This window comes from Crocuta crocuta, unplaced genomic scaffold (genome assembly GCF_008692635.1).
Source record: "Crocuta crocuta isolate KB4526 unplaced genomic scaffold, BGI_CrCroc_1.0 scaffold303, whole genome shotgun sequence".
Classification (NCBI taxonomy): domain Eukaryota; kingdom Metazoa; phylum Chordata; class Mammalia; order Carnivora; family Hyaenidae; genus Crocuta; species Crocuta crocuta.
The window spans coordinates 2901077-2917166 of NW_027528276.1; the positions used below are offsets into that span (position 1 = coordinate 2901077).

Below are 16090 nucleotides of genomic sequence, written 5' to 3' on the forward strand. Positions count from 1 at the left end.
CGAAATGTTCTCAAATTGGATCGTGGCAATAGTTCCACAACAGTATTAAATTTGCTCAACCTGATTAAACTGTACACTCAAAGTGGGTGAATTTTATGGTATGTAACTCATCCCCTCAATAAAGCTGTTAAGGGGGCGCCTGGGTGGCTCCATCGGTTAAGCAACCAACTTCAGTTCAGGTTGTGATCTTGGGGTCCGTGGGTTTGAACCCCTCTTAGGGCTCTGGGCTCACAGCTCAGAGCCTGGAGCCTGGAGCCTGCTTCCACATTTTGTGTCTCCCTCTCTCTCTGCCCCTCCCCTACTCACACTTTGTCTCTGTCTCTCTCTCTCAAAAATAAATAAACACTAAAATTTTTTTAAAAAATAAATCTGTTAAAAATATATAAACTCAATGGAAAGATGGCCACACAAAGTGAAAAAGATATAGATGCATAATTTTGTGCATAAAAATAGATGCACAAATAGATTATTTCTGTGAGGATATCCAAGTAACAGTAAACAGTAGTTGTTAATGAGAAGAGATCCTGGAAGATCTGTTACAGGAGGGAAATTTTTCTTTCTATATTCCCAGCATTAAAAGTTTTTTTCTTAACATATAGATGCACTATTTTTTCAAATTGAAAAATAAACTTAAAACTAAAAATGAAGAGGGGTGACTGAATGGCTCAGTCTGTTGAGCGTCCAACTGTTGGTTTCGGCTCAGATCATGATCTCTCAGTTTCATGGGTTTGAGACCTGCATTGGGCTCTGAGCTAATAGTGTGGAGCATGCTTGGGATTCTTTGTCTCCCCTCCCCCCCCGCCCCTCCCTACTTGCGCTGTCTCTATCTCTCTCAAAATAAATAAATAAACTTAAAAATAAAAAACTAAAAATGAAGGGACTCTTGAGTGGCTCAGCTGATTATGTGTCCAACTTCAGCTCAGGTCATGATCTTGAGATTTGTGGGTTTGAGCCCTGCATTGGGCTCTCCACTCTCAGCTGTTGGGGCCCCATTTAGATCCTCTGTCTCCCTCTCTCTCTGTCCCTCCCCCTTCTCAAAAATAAACATTTTTAAAAAGCCCCCAAAATGGGTGCCTGGGTAGCTCAGTAGGCTAAGCGTCCAACTTTGGCTCAGGTTATGATCTCGCAGTTCGTGGATTCCAGCCTGCATTGGACTCTGTGCTGACAGATCAGAGCCTGGAACCTGCTTCTGATTCTATGTCTCCCTTTCTCTTTGCCCTCCCCCACTCATGCTGTCTCTTGAAAATAAAGAAAATGTTTAAAAAAATTATAAATAAATAAATAAATGAAATAAAAAAGTCCTAAAAATAAAGATATGTATATGCACATGCATACTTAACAGAAAAAGAACTAGGAGGCTATAATATCTCCAGGAATTATTAGTGATTTACCTATTCTCTTTACTTTTAGGAATTCTCCAATTTTTCTACAATAAGAATGCATTGCTTTTTGTTTTTTAAAGTTTGAAAAATAACGCAGAGATAATGACTCTCATCTTGCCTGCTGATGGGGTGTTGTGAGGGTTATATTTATGTCTAAAAATTTAAGCAAAATCTAAACGGTAGGGAGAGCACTCCAGGCAAAAGTCCTCACCAGAGGCTTTCCTTGCACTTCTAGAAAAGAGGTGGGAAATCTCCATTCAAGATTGGAGAGACTGTAGGGGCACCTGGGTGGCCCAGTCGGTTGAGCATCTGACTTCGGCTCAGGTCACGATCTCATGGTTTGTGGGTTCAAGCCCCGCATCAAGCTCTGTGTTGACAGCCAGCTCAGAGCCTGGGGCCTGTTTCAGATTCTGTATCTCCCTCTCTCTCTGACCCTCTCCTGCTCACACTGTCTCTCTCTCTCTCAGAAATAAATAAAACATTACAAAAAATTTTAAAAAGAAAAAAAAGATTGGAGAGACTGTGGTTGGGGTGTGGGGGGTAGGTTTTGGGATCTAGGATACCTCATCAAATATGAGATGTCATCTAATGTTAACTCCATCATTATTTTATGTTCCCCTAAGAAAGAAAACATTGTCCAACTATTGCATGTCTACCAATACACAGTGCATCTGGGTTTCCAGGATGTTAAATCTGAAAAACGTTTATCTTGAACTCAATGACACGGTACCTGTACATCTCTTCCTCTAAGGTGGGTGGGCCACTTAAGCAAAACCATTCACCTTCCTTCCCCTAAAACCTTCTCCTTCTCCAGCCCATCAAACCAGTCACCAAGTCCTGTCTTTTCCACTCCTGATGCCACCTGCCTCTTTATCGCTCACCTGGACCAGTGTACTAGCTTCCTACAGGAGCCTTCTCATCTTACCCCTGCAATCCATTATTCATGCTGTAGCCAGAGTGATCATCTTATGCCCCTGCTTAAACATTTCCACTGGCGGCTTATCGGCAGGGTGAAGTCTGTTTAACTTAGCGTTGGAGTTTTTGTGACCTGGCCTCTGCCTGCCATTTTAGTCTCTTGGCACTTCCTCCAAATGAAATTATTTGCTGCTTCCCCAAAGCGCCATATGTTTTTTCAAGCCTCCCGTTCTCTGCACCAGCTGTTTTCTAGTTGGACTACTCTTCCTCAACAAGTATTTATTGAACAAGTAGTAAGTGGCGGGAGTTGAAAATAGAAGAGTGAGCAAGGCGGGCGTGAGCCCAATCCTCATAGAAGCCGATGGGAGAAAGAGACAAAAATGTAAACATGTGATTATTAATTATAAGGACACATGCTGGGTATTTGTAAAGGTCTGTTGAAAATGTCAACCACAGTCTCAGAAAGTTTAGGATTTGAATCGGGCCCAGGAGGCAGTCTGAAAGTAATCCACCTGTGATTACCTAGGTGACTTTGGGGAACTGGCAAGCAGAGTCTCCACCTCTGCGAAATGGAAAAATGCCCGCCTCATAGGATTTCTGGCAGGATTTAGTATGAGATACATATGATCACGCGGTTCTGCCGGACCGGAGGGCCCCTCCCCCACCACACGGAGGTCCGTCCGCACCGCAGCTCGGGTCCCCACCCCAGAAGGCTGCGGGCGCGACGCGGAGCGCCCTAAACCGCGCGCGCCGCGAGTGCACCCCAGTGCACCTCCGACCGACGGGGGGCCGAGGGCGGGGCGGGGCAGGGGCAGCGGGCATCGGACACCCGGAGAGGGGAGCAGCGCTCCGCCCCATCTCCCCACTTTGGGGGACAGCCCCCCTTGTTCACTCCCGCCTCCGCCCCTGAATCACGGGGGGGGCGGGGCCGTGACCCATTCATGCCGGGAATCGGATCCAGATGTTCCCGCGGCGCGTGCAGCTGCATCCTTGCCTTTTTTGGCAAAAAACGTGCGGCCGCGAGCGGATCCCGGGCCGCCTCCGCTAATCCTCGGGAAGAGGGGGAAGGGGGTTGAGGGTCTGGGCCCAGATTGGGAATCCATACCGGGTGCTCAGCGGGATTTGGGAAGAGCTGCTAATGGGGGGTGGGGGGGGCAGTTTGTACNCCCGGAGGAAAAAGTCCTTCGCCAGCAGAGGGGAGGTTGGCGGAGCCTGAGAGGGACGCTAGCAGCATAGGGATTCCCGTTCTCTGGAGATTTCCCATCCCAGCGGCTTCCTCCTCTGCCCTGCACGGAGGAGGTCTGGAAGAGCCTCAGAGCCTCCCTCTCTGCCAGGGACCCTCCCCCCACCCCCCNCACACTGCTTTATTGCAGAATCTGGAAGGGCGGGGTGAGCCAGTCTCACCCCTCTGCCCATCTCTGGGCAGAATGGAGCTCAAACGAAAGGAGAAAACACTCGACAGACACCGGGTGGGCAAAACCCTGTACTCTAGGACCCGCTTAAACGGTGAACGCTTGCTTTGTTGCCCAGAGAGCCCCAGCCCTGGGGAACAGGGTGGGATGAGGGTGGGGAGGGTCAAACCTGAGTATAGTCCACTTTCAAGGACTTCTCAGGCACCCACAGAGGACCTAACGTCACAGGAAAGAAGTCTAGATCAAAGGGGGCCTGGGTCCCAGAGTCCAGGTTTGGAGGGCTGGGTCTAGAGCTCTGATTTGGGGAGAGGGCTTGGTATCCGGGAACCCAGACTGTAGGGGGAGTCTAGCTTGGCGGAGGGGATTTAGAGGCCCCATCACAGCCCAGGTTTGGGGGCCCTGGGTCAGGGAGTACCAGTTTGGAGATGTTGGAGCAGAAAGGCTGAATCCTGAAGCCCAGGAGGAGCCCCAATTTTGGGCGGGGGGGGGAGGGGGGCTGGGTCCTGAAGGTGGTTTGGAAAAGGAGGCTTAGTCCTGGAGCCCTGGTTTGGGGGGCCCTGGGCCCAGGAGTCCTGGCTCAGGGTCCTGCTTGGCTGCAGCCCTGGCACAGTACTTGGTCTCCATCCGGCACGAAACCTTGGCCCACCAGGGAGGTGGAGCAGCGCGCGCAGGAGAAGCAGCTGTGGTGCCAGTGGCGGTCTTCGAAGGACACATACTTGCCTCCACCGAGTCCTGAAGGGAGGCTGGAGGTTAGCTCTGTGGATCCGTAGCGCGGTCCTGTCCCTCAGCGTCACCCGACACCAGATCCCATTCCCTTGCCTGCACCCTACCCGCTCTGTCCTTTGACCCTTGTCCCACCTGTGATGGGGCGCTTGCAGCTGCTGCACTTGGGTGCAAAGAGTTCTCCAAAACAGGCCACGCAGTACGGGTCGTCATCCCGCGAAGTGAACTGCTGCCCGGCCAGGGGCGTCTGGCACCCTGTGCAGACCAGGCATTCTCGATGCCAGGGCTGGTCACGGTAGGTCACGCCACCCTGTGTCAGCGTCTAGGGGGGCAGCATCTGTCAGCAGGGGCGGGAGTGGTCGTNCACCCCACCCCACCCTGCCCAGCGCCCACCTTGCTGCAGCGGGCGCAGCGAGGCGCAAACTTGTTCTCGTAGCAGGGCACGCAGTAGTGAGCGCCCTTGTCGGGCACAAAGGAACGGGAGCCCAGCGGCTGCTCACAGCCACTGCACAGGAAGCAGTGCTCGTGCCACGTCTGGCCTCCGTATTCCAGCTTCCGGGACCCTGTGGGGAACAGGGGTCCCACTCAGAGGCTGTGTCGTTAAGTCCTGAGTGCCACCCAGGGCCCCCCCCCCCCCCCCCCCNCTAAGCAGGGTGGGATCCATGCACATGCAGCAGGGCCCTTGCCCCGTAAATGGCACATGCTGACTGGGCACATGCTAGTCTCCCGTGACGTAGACATGAGGAGTTGGCATACGCGAAGGCCCCATAGGTACCAGACATGACTATCTCAGCATACATCAGGCCTCCGTGTCACAGGCGTGATGACTCAGTACTCGCTAAGCCCTTATACACCAGACACGATGGTTTCAGCACACACACAAGGACGCTACGTAATACTAGGCAAGCAGGTCTTCACCCACACAGAATTCTAATGCCCTGGACGTGATCGATTCAGTACATGCTAAGCCTTTGCATGTCCGAATCATGTCATTCTCCACACATCCTCAATCCTCCCATAACTGCTAGGCATGCAGGTCACCAAACGTGTGAAGCCCTCTGTGTATCCGCCTCTGCATACACCAAGCCCCAGTGCACCAGCATGATGGTCTCATTGCACTTCTCACTCCTGCATGTACCAAACATGCAGATGTTCATACATGCTAAGCCCCCAGGTGTGTATCAGGCTTGTCAGTCTGCCCGTACGCGGTAAACCTTAGGCACAGAGCAGGCCTGCTGGTGCGGCACACGCTACACCCTCAGGACTGTACCAAGCTTGTCCATTCCTGTACACGCTCAGCTTTCATGTGTATACCTGGGTGTGCCAGTCCCCGTGCATGCTCATCTCCCGGGAGCATCCGGGGACGACCAATCCTGTATACGCTAGATTTCCAGAAAGATGCCGTGTGTGCGGGTGTTAGCCAGTCAGCCTCCACGTACGTACCATATGTGTACCAGCCCCTTGCACGTGCGAGAACCCTACCCAGATGCGGGCACCCGGTCCCACACACGGCGAGCCCCCTCCCCCCCGCAACGGGGGATGTACCAGGCATGACGGGCTCCCCGCAGGCAGAGCACTGCGACGAGAAGGCGCTGCAGTAGCAGTCATTGCAGAGCAGCTCACTGTCCTGGCAAGTGAAGGGCTCGTCGGCCAGGGAGCGCTGGCAGCGGCAGCAGCGGAAGCAGCCCTCGTGGAAGTGGCGGTCTTCATAGAACAGCTCCTGCGGGGCGTGGCAAGGGGCATTGGCACCTTTGCCCCCTCGGCCAGCCTCCACCCACTCTTTGCCCTGTCCGGGCCAGTCCTTACCCTTGAGTCATGCCCGATAAGCTGCTGGCACTCAGCACATGTGTTGGCGAAGGTATTGTCATAGCAGGGCACGCAGTAGGGGCCGTCATCTGTCTGGATATATTTGCGGCCGTATAGGGACTCGCTGCATTTCGCACAGTCAAAGGCCTCGCTCATGGTGGCTGTGAGTGAGCCCTGCCAGGGGTAAAAGGTGGGGCGTGGGTCACCCAGAAGGGCTGGCCCTTTGTAAAAGTCCTTTGCAAGAGACCAGGCATAAGAAATGCCAGGTCAGAACAGGTCATGATGACGAAAGGATGCTTCTGGAAGCTAAGGAGTCCTACACGTTTCTGTTTTTTTTTTTTAAGATTTTTTTTTTGAGAGAGTGCGCACGTGCATGCATGCACGCGCGCACACACACACGTGTGTGTGAGAGTGGGGGAGGGGCAGAGAGAGGGAGATACAGACTCTGAAGCAGGCTCTAGGCTCTGAGCTGTCAGCACAGAGCCCGACGCGGGGCTTGAACCCACGAACCACGAGATCATGATCTGAGCTGAAGTCGGACGCTTAATCGACTGAACCACCCAGGCGCCCCTCCGTTTTTTTTTTTTTTAAACCAATTAATTGAGAGAGACACAGAGAGAGCACACGACCAAGGTGGAGGGGCAGAAGGAGCTAGACAGACAATCTCAAGCAGGTTCCACACTCAGCGAGGAGCCTGACGCAGGGCTTGATCCCATTACCCTGGGATCAGGGATCAAAATCAAGAGTAGGACACTCAACTGACTGAGCTACCCAGGCACCCCCTGCATGTTTATTTCTGCATTTAACGGGGTTTTGCGGGGGGAGGGAGAGAAGGGGTCAGGAAAAAAATCAGGAAGCAGAAGTTGTTTTCTTATCTGGGCCCTGGCCGATCTGGGGGGAGGGGGCTTTTCCTGGGTCAGTGACTCATTTCCTGCCCCAGCGAGTGTAGCTTCCACTGTCCCTACTGTCCCTGAGGGGAAACAGCAGGGGCAGGGAGCCACCCCACTCTATATCCCCTCACCCTCTCCTGACTCCCAGGAAGGGGCCCCAGGGATATGGGAAAAGGAACCTCTAGCCAGAACTCTGGAGTAAGGAGCATAGGGTTGTGAACATACTGTGCAGAAGGGTGTTAGGTGGCGAATGATGGAGGTGGAAGTCACCTCGGGCCTCCCTCCCGGAGAATCAGCCCAAGCAAGGACTGGAGAGGCTCAGCCTAGGTTTAAGCAGGAAGGAAGTCCTGCAAGCTGGACACAGCCAAGCTTCCCCAGCTGGACCCTCTGCCCTCACCCCACTCTGGCCGCTGCTGGGTTTCTGGTCACACCAGCTTGGGCAGCCTTGGCCTGCAACATCTGCAGCAGCTGTGGCAGTACCGATGGCCAGATGTCAGGTTCGAGCAGCAACAGAGGAGAGAAAAGGGAACAGAGTTGTCAGGAGAGGGAGAGGTAAACTAAAGATGGAGATTATGAGGGGGCCCCTGCCATCTCCAACCAGGCATCCACTCCCGGCAGATCTTTCCATCCCCTGGGGTCATTTTTTTCCCTCCCCCTGCCTCTGGGAGAAACAGCCTCTCCCCAGCTTTTCTGGTTTCTAAGGGTTTGGGGCAGGGGGAATGGAGGGTGAGAGTGGGAGCCAGAGAAGACATTTTCTCCCCAGTCAGGCCCCCTCTTGGGTGGGGAGTCAGGCAAGGGGGAGCCCTGAGAGCTGCTGCTGCAGACACCCAGCCCCCACCAAACCTCAGACACTTTCCATTTTCTCAGGAACAAAGCATGTTTGTGGGATGAGGTCATCCACACAGCTGCCTCTGGAACAGGAGCATGGGGAGGTGGGGGGGGGCAGGGAAGTGGGGTTCTCAGTCCCTTCTGCTGCCCCGACTCCAGCCTGGAGCCCCAGATTCGGAGCTCCCCACCCCCAGCCTCCTTCATCATGAAGCCTGTGGTCTAAGGGCTTGGATCTCAGGGTGGGTGAAGGGGAAGTACCAGTACTCAGAGGAAGGGGATGTTCCCACAGCTTCAGGAGCCTGGGGAGGACAAAGGAACCCACCAACCCACTACGCCCTGCCCGCATACACCCCAGTAGCTGGCAGTCCCCAGAGCCTGCCCAGGCTCAAGTTGAAGGAAAAGCCTCCTCTTCTCAGCCACCCCCAGTGGGAAATTCTGGCCAAGAAGCATTGCTCTGGCTTGGAGTTCAGACTCCAGGCGCCAGCAAATGCCCCAAGCCTGGAGGGCCTGGCTCTTGAAGGGATGGTTTGTGAACTCAAAACTACCCTCTGTACAACGTGTATGTGTGTGTTGGGGGAAGGGACAAAGTTCGTACCCTGGGCCAGGCCATGAGGCCTCCAGGGGCTGGAGTCTTCAGAGAGGTGACTTCTGGGGCAGAGTTATGCTGCAGGGTAGAGCAGAGCCCTCCTTCTCAGTCCGCTCCCAACTAGTCAGGCCTGGGTTTCCTCTGGCCCAACATCTGAGTGTGGTCTGGGCTGTCAGCCACTGGGCAGCAGGGGGCCACACAGGTGGAACGTGGCCACGGGTCTGTCCAGGAGTGCCCTGGGTCTTTTCCTTCCTTCCTGGCTTGGCCCACAGCAGCCATCACCTTCCCAGGCCCAGGCTAGCTCTGGGGCCATCCCCTGGGACGCAGTCACCACTCGGAGACAGGGGCACCCCAAATAGGGTATGCGCATGGCTTGTTTCCTTCCCAGAATTCTCTAGTCCCTTAGTCTGTCCAGCTGGGCTTTAATGAGGACAGAGTGAAGGGCACTATCAAGGCCCACCTGTCCCTGCCCATCCCCCTTCCTCCTCATCTCCCTCCCACTTTCCCTGGCAGGAATAAGGAACCGAAGAGAGCCAATCTTATATTCCTTCATGGCTAGTCAGTGGGGTACGTGTGTGTGCGCGCGCACGCAGGGGAGACTGCTCAGCCTGCCAGATGGCTCCCAGCCCCTGCTCCCACCAACATAAACAGGTATGTGCGCGTACACACACACACACACACACACACACACACACACACACACACACCTCACTCCTACACCTGACCCAGACACACACATCTGGCACCTCCCAGAGTTCAGAATGGCTATATAAATAGCTGCGGCATGGAGTGTATAGAGGCCCAAATGTGGCATGTGGGTCTGAATCCTGACTTGTTCACATACTAGCTGGGTGATCTTGGGCAAGTCACTGAAGTCCCCTGGGCCTGTTTTCTCAGCTAAAACTACCTCCTACTCCTGAGGCTGTTGTGAGGCCTAAATGTTGGTGCTTGGAAAGCACCTGGCAAAAAGTGAATAGTCAGTAAATGGTAGCCATCGGTGGTTTTATTATTAGCCCCACTCACACTGGGATCAGACAAGTTTCTGAGCCGGGCCTAGGTCAGGGAGCTGGCCTGGGTTTTGACCTGGACATTCTCAGGGTAAACTCAGGGAGAGAATAAAGAGGGACCCCCCCCACTTCCAGTTATGCTAGGGGAAGCAAAGAGGCTCAGGCCATGGGGCTGGCTGAGAAGATCGGTGGGGCCAGCCTGACCCCAGTGAGCGTAACTCTTAAGGCCCCTCACACAGGTACACAGCACTCCTTCGTGCTGCTTCGCCTCTCACAAAGTGCAACCCCAGCCACCAATTCACTGGATCTCACAAAAGGCAGGCACGACAGGGTATCATCCCCATCCTACAGTTGAGTACAGTAACCAGCCACAAGCCAGGCCCAAGGTCACTCAGGTCTCAGAGAGGCCAGGTTCCCTGCTTCCCGGCCCAGAGCCCTTTCCTGTTTTTCTCTCTAAAAATGCTGCAGTGGTGGTAAAGGGGATGGTCAACATTCAGAGCAGGGACGCGGGAGATACTTGGTGACATCACTAGCATAGGAGCCTGACTCTTCTCCCCAGCTGCTAACCCCGCGATTGGAAGACGACCAGAAGCCTTTCCAACTACCCATGCCAACCCCTCAACTCTCCCCGCTCCCCCCACTGTCCAGGAGGACCCTGGCCAGGCCCCACAGCTGTGAGTCAGGATCAGCTCAGACCCCTCCCCCCAAGTCCCAGGAACTGACAGGAGATTTAAGGGGAGAAACCTAACTCCCCTCACCCCCCACATCCTGCTATCAGGCACCAACCCCAAACTCTCCCTTCTCCCCTCCCCTCCCCCCATGGGGCCTGGGAGTCAGAGCAGTTTAGGGGAAGGGGGGTAGGGGTGGGAAGCAGGATCCAGCAGCTGCTCTGGGGACGGGAGAGGAACAGTTCATTCACCCCCGATCCCCCAGGGCTGAAGCAGTGTGTCCAAGATCTGAGTTTAAAAATAAGTTGGGGCTGTCTTGGTGTATGCCTGGGGCTCCTTTTTGATCTCAGTCTGACTCAGGTCCTCTGCCTCACAGGGGCTCGGATGAGCCCCCACATCCTTGCTTCCCAGTCTTTCAGGCCTGAGTCTCTCCAGGTCTGACTCAAGCTGTCAGCGCACCTCCACCAGGACCAGCTCTGCCCGGCTCAGCATGTCTATGTCTCTGCACACTTCAGCTGTCTTTACGTTTTGAGCGTCTCTGTATCTCCAGCTAGTCGGCTCGCAAGGGCCCAGCTCTGCGGGTTTCTACATCTGTACACCCAAGTCATGGTATCTGAGTGCCTCCAAGGGGTCCCCACCCTATCCCTTCTCTCTCTTAACATCTCTGCTCCTGCGTGTCTCTGTCTCCAGTTTCTGGACTGCTCCACAGGCCTCACAGAGACTGATCTACCTACAAGGCTAACGAAGCTTAGGCTTCTAGGGCCCCTTACTTGTCCAGGACCCTGCAAGGCCCTGGGAAGAAAGCTACAACGTGTTCACTGGGGTCGCTGTATGCTTCTTCAAATGCTCCGTTCCACAAAACCTGGGTTCCTCCCTATGCCTCCGGTCGGCTCTCGGTGACTCTACGCCCCAAGTCTCTGTCCCTGCTTCGGGCATCTGTGAGCCTGCCCCTATCTAAGCTTGTCGCTCGTGTCCCTGTCTCGGTCTCGCTCGGGCTTTCTGGTAGCCTTACTCGACTCTGCCTTCTCCGTTGCAAACTTGGCCCCCTCCCCCCTCCAAGTCTCCAAGCAGNCTCTTTGGGCCGGAGCCCGCCCCAGGGCCCCTCGGCCGGCCCAGTCTAACCTAGCTCTCCCTACCTTCCCGGGCAGCCAGGACCCCGCCCCCGTCCTCTCCCTACTTTCTCTGTCCTCACTCCCTGCCTCCCCCACCCCTCCCACCAGCAGCCAGCGGGAGACTGCCGTACTCGATCTCAGGCGAAGGGCACAGGACCCAGCCGACCAAGGTCCCCTGGGGGGCCAAGAGTGCACATGCCCTCTTCATGTCCCCCCCCACCTCCTAGCTTGCCCCCAGGGGTCACACTTAACCCGAGTTCGTAAGAGGACTTAAGCCCGCTAGAGCGGCGGGGGGGCGGGCGGAGGGGGTGTTTGACAGCTGTCATGGCTCTTTTAGTGGGAAGCAAGGTGTTCTCTGGAAACAAGGAGTGAGGAGAGGACCCCCATCCCGGGCAGGGCCTGGACCTTCAAAGGGCTTGGATTTCACAACTCTGAGTGGCCAAAACAGAAGTTACCACCTCCTCACCTCCAGCTGCACGCTGGGACAGACAAGTTCAGCCTTGGGTTCCACAATGCCCAGGAATAGCTTTGACCTTTGAGGCCCAGGGGAGACCCTAATCCTTGGCCTCATGATTTTTGGGTTTCTCAGGGAGGGGTGTGAGGAGCGTGCAGGGATGGGGCACTGCAGGGTTGGTGGAGGGAAGTGGAGGGAACCCCTCCTCCCCACCTCTATCTACAGTTTCCAATCCTCTGGCTTCCTCCCTGTGCCTGGGAGGGAGGACTGGCGGCTGCCAGGGACACAAGGCCCCTCCAGGTCCTTGAGGCCACCCCCCCTGGGATCCTCAGGCTTGTCACTAGGCATAAATAGCCTCGATCTGGTAGGGAGGGGGAGGAAAGAGGAGGTTCTGCTGTGCTGTTTGGAAAACAAGAGACAACAAACGGACCCTGGAAATAACCTCAGCCTCTAGAGTAAGGGATTCAGTGCCCACAGAGGCTCTCCCATCCCCCAGGCTGGATCCAGCCAAGCTTTCAGAGCAGACTCATTCCCTCCCAGGCTGCGGCTCCTGAGTACCTTCCTCTCCTATCCCTGAATCATATGCCTACTTTCCTGGGTACCAAGTCACCCTCGAGGCCAGATTTCCTTCCAAAAGTAAACTGTTTCTGTATTATTGTTCCTGATACCTAGACTGTAAGTTGCATGAGGGCAGGGACAGAGTTCTTCTTATTCACTCCTGTATTCTCAGTACCTGCTCCAACGTCTGGCATATAATTAATATCTGATGAGTGGAGGAATGACAGATGCTGCTTCAGTTTCAATTCCCTTCCACCCCAGTTTGGATCACAGGTAACTGCTATCTGGAGTCCAGGGGGTGAACAGCCAGCCCATGAGTGGGTCCTTTCTCTGGGCTTTGTCTTGCAGGTGTAGAAGACTCCTAGATAGCTCTGGGGAGGGCAGGGAAGATTGTCTGGGTGGAGAGATGACAAGAAGGGGTCTGCTCTGGGGTGAGGAAAAGGCAAAGATGAGTAGCCTTCAGAGAGGGAGGGGTTATGACCGAGTAAGGAAGGTACTGGGTCAAAGGTAGAGTTGGGGTCTCTGGTGTTTACTTATGGCTTGAATCTCTGCTGAACAGCTTTAATAAGACCGAACTCACTAATTGCAAGATCATGACTGAGCTTGGGTGGCTCAGTGGGTTAAGCGTCCGACTTCAGCTCAGGTCATGATCTCACGGGTTCGTGGATTCGAGCCCCGTGATGGGCTCTTTGCTGATAGCCAGCTCAGAGCCTGGAGCCTGTTTCAAATTGTGTCTCCCTCTCTCTCTGACCCTCCCCTGCTCACTCTCTCTCTCTCTCTCAGAAATAAATAAAACATTAAAATTTTTTTTAAAAAGATCATGACTGAGCACCCCGTGAAATATGTATTCTTATCCCCATTTTAAGGATGAGAAAATGAAGGTAGAGAGAGTAAATTAACCCGCCCAGGGCGACACAGCTAATAATGGCAAAGCCTGGATTCAAATCCAATCAAATGTCAAAGCTCCTAATGCCAAAGGAGCTTAGCTGTCAGGCCCTGCAGCCTCTTTAGTCATTCAATCTTATTAAGCTTCAGTCTGCTCATCTGTTAAGAGTGGTAGACTCCCCTGTCTCATAGCATTCTTGTGAGTCTTGAAGGAGTGTACACAGTAGGTATTGAATATGTGGGACTCCTGCCCCGCCCAACATATTCCCTTTCATGGTTAGGTGTTAAGGTTCTGCTACTGGGGCCAGGAGTCTGGAGGTCAGAGAAAATTAGATTTCTGACTTGGCCCAGCCTGGGGGAGGGACGTTGGTATAGGTCAGGGGCTTTGTCCTTTCCCCTCCCCATTTCTCGCTCCCCAGTCGGCTCACATTTCCATTGGCCCAGGAAGACAGCATGCCCCAGGGAGGTCTAGGGATCAGCCTCATGGACTCCTTGTTCCCCTTTCCCATCAGTNGGCTGGAAGCAGAGCCTGATGGCTGTATGACTCGCCTTGGGTGAGTGGGATCTGGTTGTCTCTTTATCCACCAAGGAGGCCCCCCCACATCCTTCCTTATCTCGTGGTGGAAGTGGGCTTGTTCAGGGTCTCTCAGCCGTTCTTTCACCTTGGAAGTGTATTTAAGACGAGGCCCTGGGTGACAACTGACTGGCTTCTCATGGTTTCCTCTGGGTGCTGAATCACTCCCTGATGCTTGTGATCACAAGCCCTCCTTCCCCCAGTGAGATAACTTCCTTCCTTCTCTGGGCATATTGCCCACTCTTACCCATTGGGCTGCCTGGATCCCCTGACAGGCCTCATGGCTTAGCAGACACCCTCTTTCAGATTGCCCAGAAACACTATTCTCATGCCCCCAAACCTTGTGATGCTCTGTGGGTGCGGAGGGTGAAATGAGTATGCGGGGGGCGGGGGGTGGGGTAGAGGGAGAGCTAACACGTTAAATGCCAACTCCATGCAGGGCACCATGCTAAGTGCTAGTCGTTGCCTCCTTGGGTTCTCACAAAAGCCACATGAGTTGGTTATATTATTATCGTTGTTTGATAGAGTAGGACATGGGGCTCAGAGAATTTGACATTGTGGCCCTAAATCCAAGCTGATATGTTGTGAGTGTGAAATTCAATTCCAGAGCTGATTCTTCGGCCCACTTAACTGAGCGGAGGCTGGGAAGGTGGGCTAAATTATGAAGGACCTTGTCTTTCAATGGTTAAGTCACAAGTGAGGTGGGCGTCTGCTAATATATGTGGCCTGAGTTGGGCAAGGCGTGGACTGAGAGGCAGGAAAAAACTTTTCACGTGGCAGATCTCAGCTACTTTCAGCTTTGTCGTACCCACCCATCCACTGGACTCACACTTCCTGGGACTGAGGAGAGGATTTCCTCAGGGTGCCTCAGCTGGTGGAGGGTGCTCTGTCATGACAAATGGGTGCAATTATAGGACTCTCTGAGGGTTAGCTTTATGTGATGCAAAAGAAACCAAATGCCTCTGAAGAGCTCTGCTGTGCCCAACCCTCTCTCCATCCTTACTGGTAGGTTCAGTAACAGTAGTTGTAAAAACAACAACAACCATTGCTCCAATTGACTGTGAACTTGTTAAGAGGTGAATACGGCATTAAGCACCTTAAACATGTGCTTTCATTCGATCCTGTAACGATTCTATAGGTATAGTATTATTACTACCATTTTACAGATGGGGGATGGAGGTTTTTTTTTTTTTTTTTGTCTTGGCTGGTGGCAGTGAGGATCAGAACACACACCTCTATGGTTTATGGTCCTAATCGTTACATTGTGCTGCCTCTGATACTCATTCTGTCAGCCAGCCGCCATTCCCCTGAGGGTGTGAGGGACTGAAACTTTACAACTACTAAAGGGATAGCACTCCTCTGTTCAACTGTGAGTCCCTTGACGGTCCAATGATGCAAGCCGCCCATGCTATTATTATCCTTGTTTTATGGACGAAAAAAATGATGCTCATTAAAGTCAAGAGACCTGTCAAAAGTCACAGCTGACAGTAAGTGGCAGAGCCAAACCTGGTTTTAAGGTCTCCTGTCTGTCTACAGAACGCTCTTCCCTGTACACGTTAAATTCACACGGCTCCTGCCTTTAAACACACCGTGTAAATAGGGCAAGTGGAGCAGAGATGTTTGATGGCTGCACATGCGCACACCCCAAGCGCAGCTCAGCCCCAGGGCAGTGCCAGCCACGTGTTCCCAGGTGACCGCGCGGAGCGGAGCGCGAAAACGAGATCTCGGTACACGTGCACAAGCCCTGGCGAATGAGAACTTATTCTTGCAGGGTCACGAGACTAGACCTACGAAACTACACTTCCCAGAAGCAGCTCGCGCGGGACGCCTTGGTAAGAGGACGTAGTTCCGGAAAGGCAGGGGTCGGATAGGCTGCGGAGAGGAAGTGGGCGGTTCTAAGCAGCTGGCGCCCTGGCCTATTTCCGGTAGGATCGGGCGACGCGGCGGCTGAGGCGGTGCCGGACTTGTCTCCTGAGCTTTTGCAGACGTGAATAGACATGGCAGCGGCTTTTCGGAAGGCGGCCAAGTCTCGGCAGCGGGAACACCGAGAGAGAAGCCAGGTAGGACCGCACAGGTGCCACGAGCGTTGGCCCGTGGTCTCGTGTGCTTCCCTCACTCCTTCCTCCTCCCCACCTGCGGGCCCGGGTGCCTTCGGCGCGTCGCTGGGGCACGTAAATAAATGCAAATATATGCTAACGAGGCCGGCGTGCCTGGGGCGGAGCCTCGAGGCCTAGGGAGGAGGGGTCGTTGTTCCCGTCCCGCCCCCGCCCCCCCCCCCCCCCGCCTCGTC

The 16090-nt window shown here is 54.1% G+C and overlaps 2 protein-coding genes across 3 annotated transcripts in view; one reads left to right on the plus strand and one right to left on the minus strand.

The window, feature by feature from the left end:
- Positions 1–3649: 3649 nt before the first annotated feature.
- FHL3 (four and a half LIM domains 3) lies at positions 3650–6541 on the minus strand. Its single transcript, XM_077753150.1, has 5 exons — positions 6239–6541; positions 5978–6152; positions 4826–4995; positions 4568–4754; positions 3650–4441 (listed from the first exon to the last, which is right to left on the minus strand). Exons 1-5 carry the CDS (start codon positions 6392–6394, stop codon positions 4287–4289), a joined length of 843 nt encoding a protein of 280 aa, XP_077609276.1. The 5' UTR covers positions 6395–6541; the 3' UTR covers positions 3650–4286.
- Positions 6542–15720: 9179 nt separating this feature from the next.
- The window catches only part of UTP11 (UTP11 small subunit processome component), a 10271-nt gene continuing 9901 nt past the window's right edge, over positions 15721–16090 (plus strand). For both annotated transcript variants that reach the window (XM_077753151.1, XM_077753152.1), the window contains exon 1: positions 15721–15860. In XM_077753151.1, coding sequence (XP_077609277.1) covers positions 15798–15860 — 63 coding nt within the window. In that variant the 5' untranslated portion in view covers positions 15721–15797. The remainder of the gene's footprint in view (positions 15861–16090) is intronic.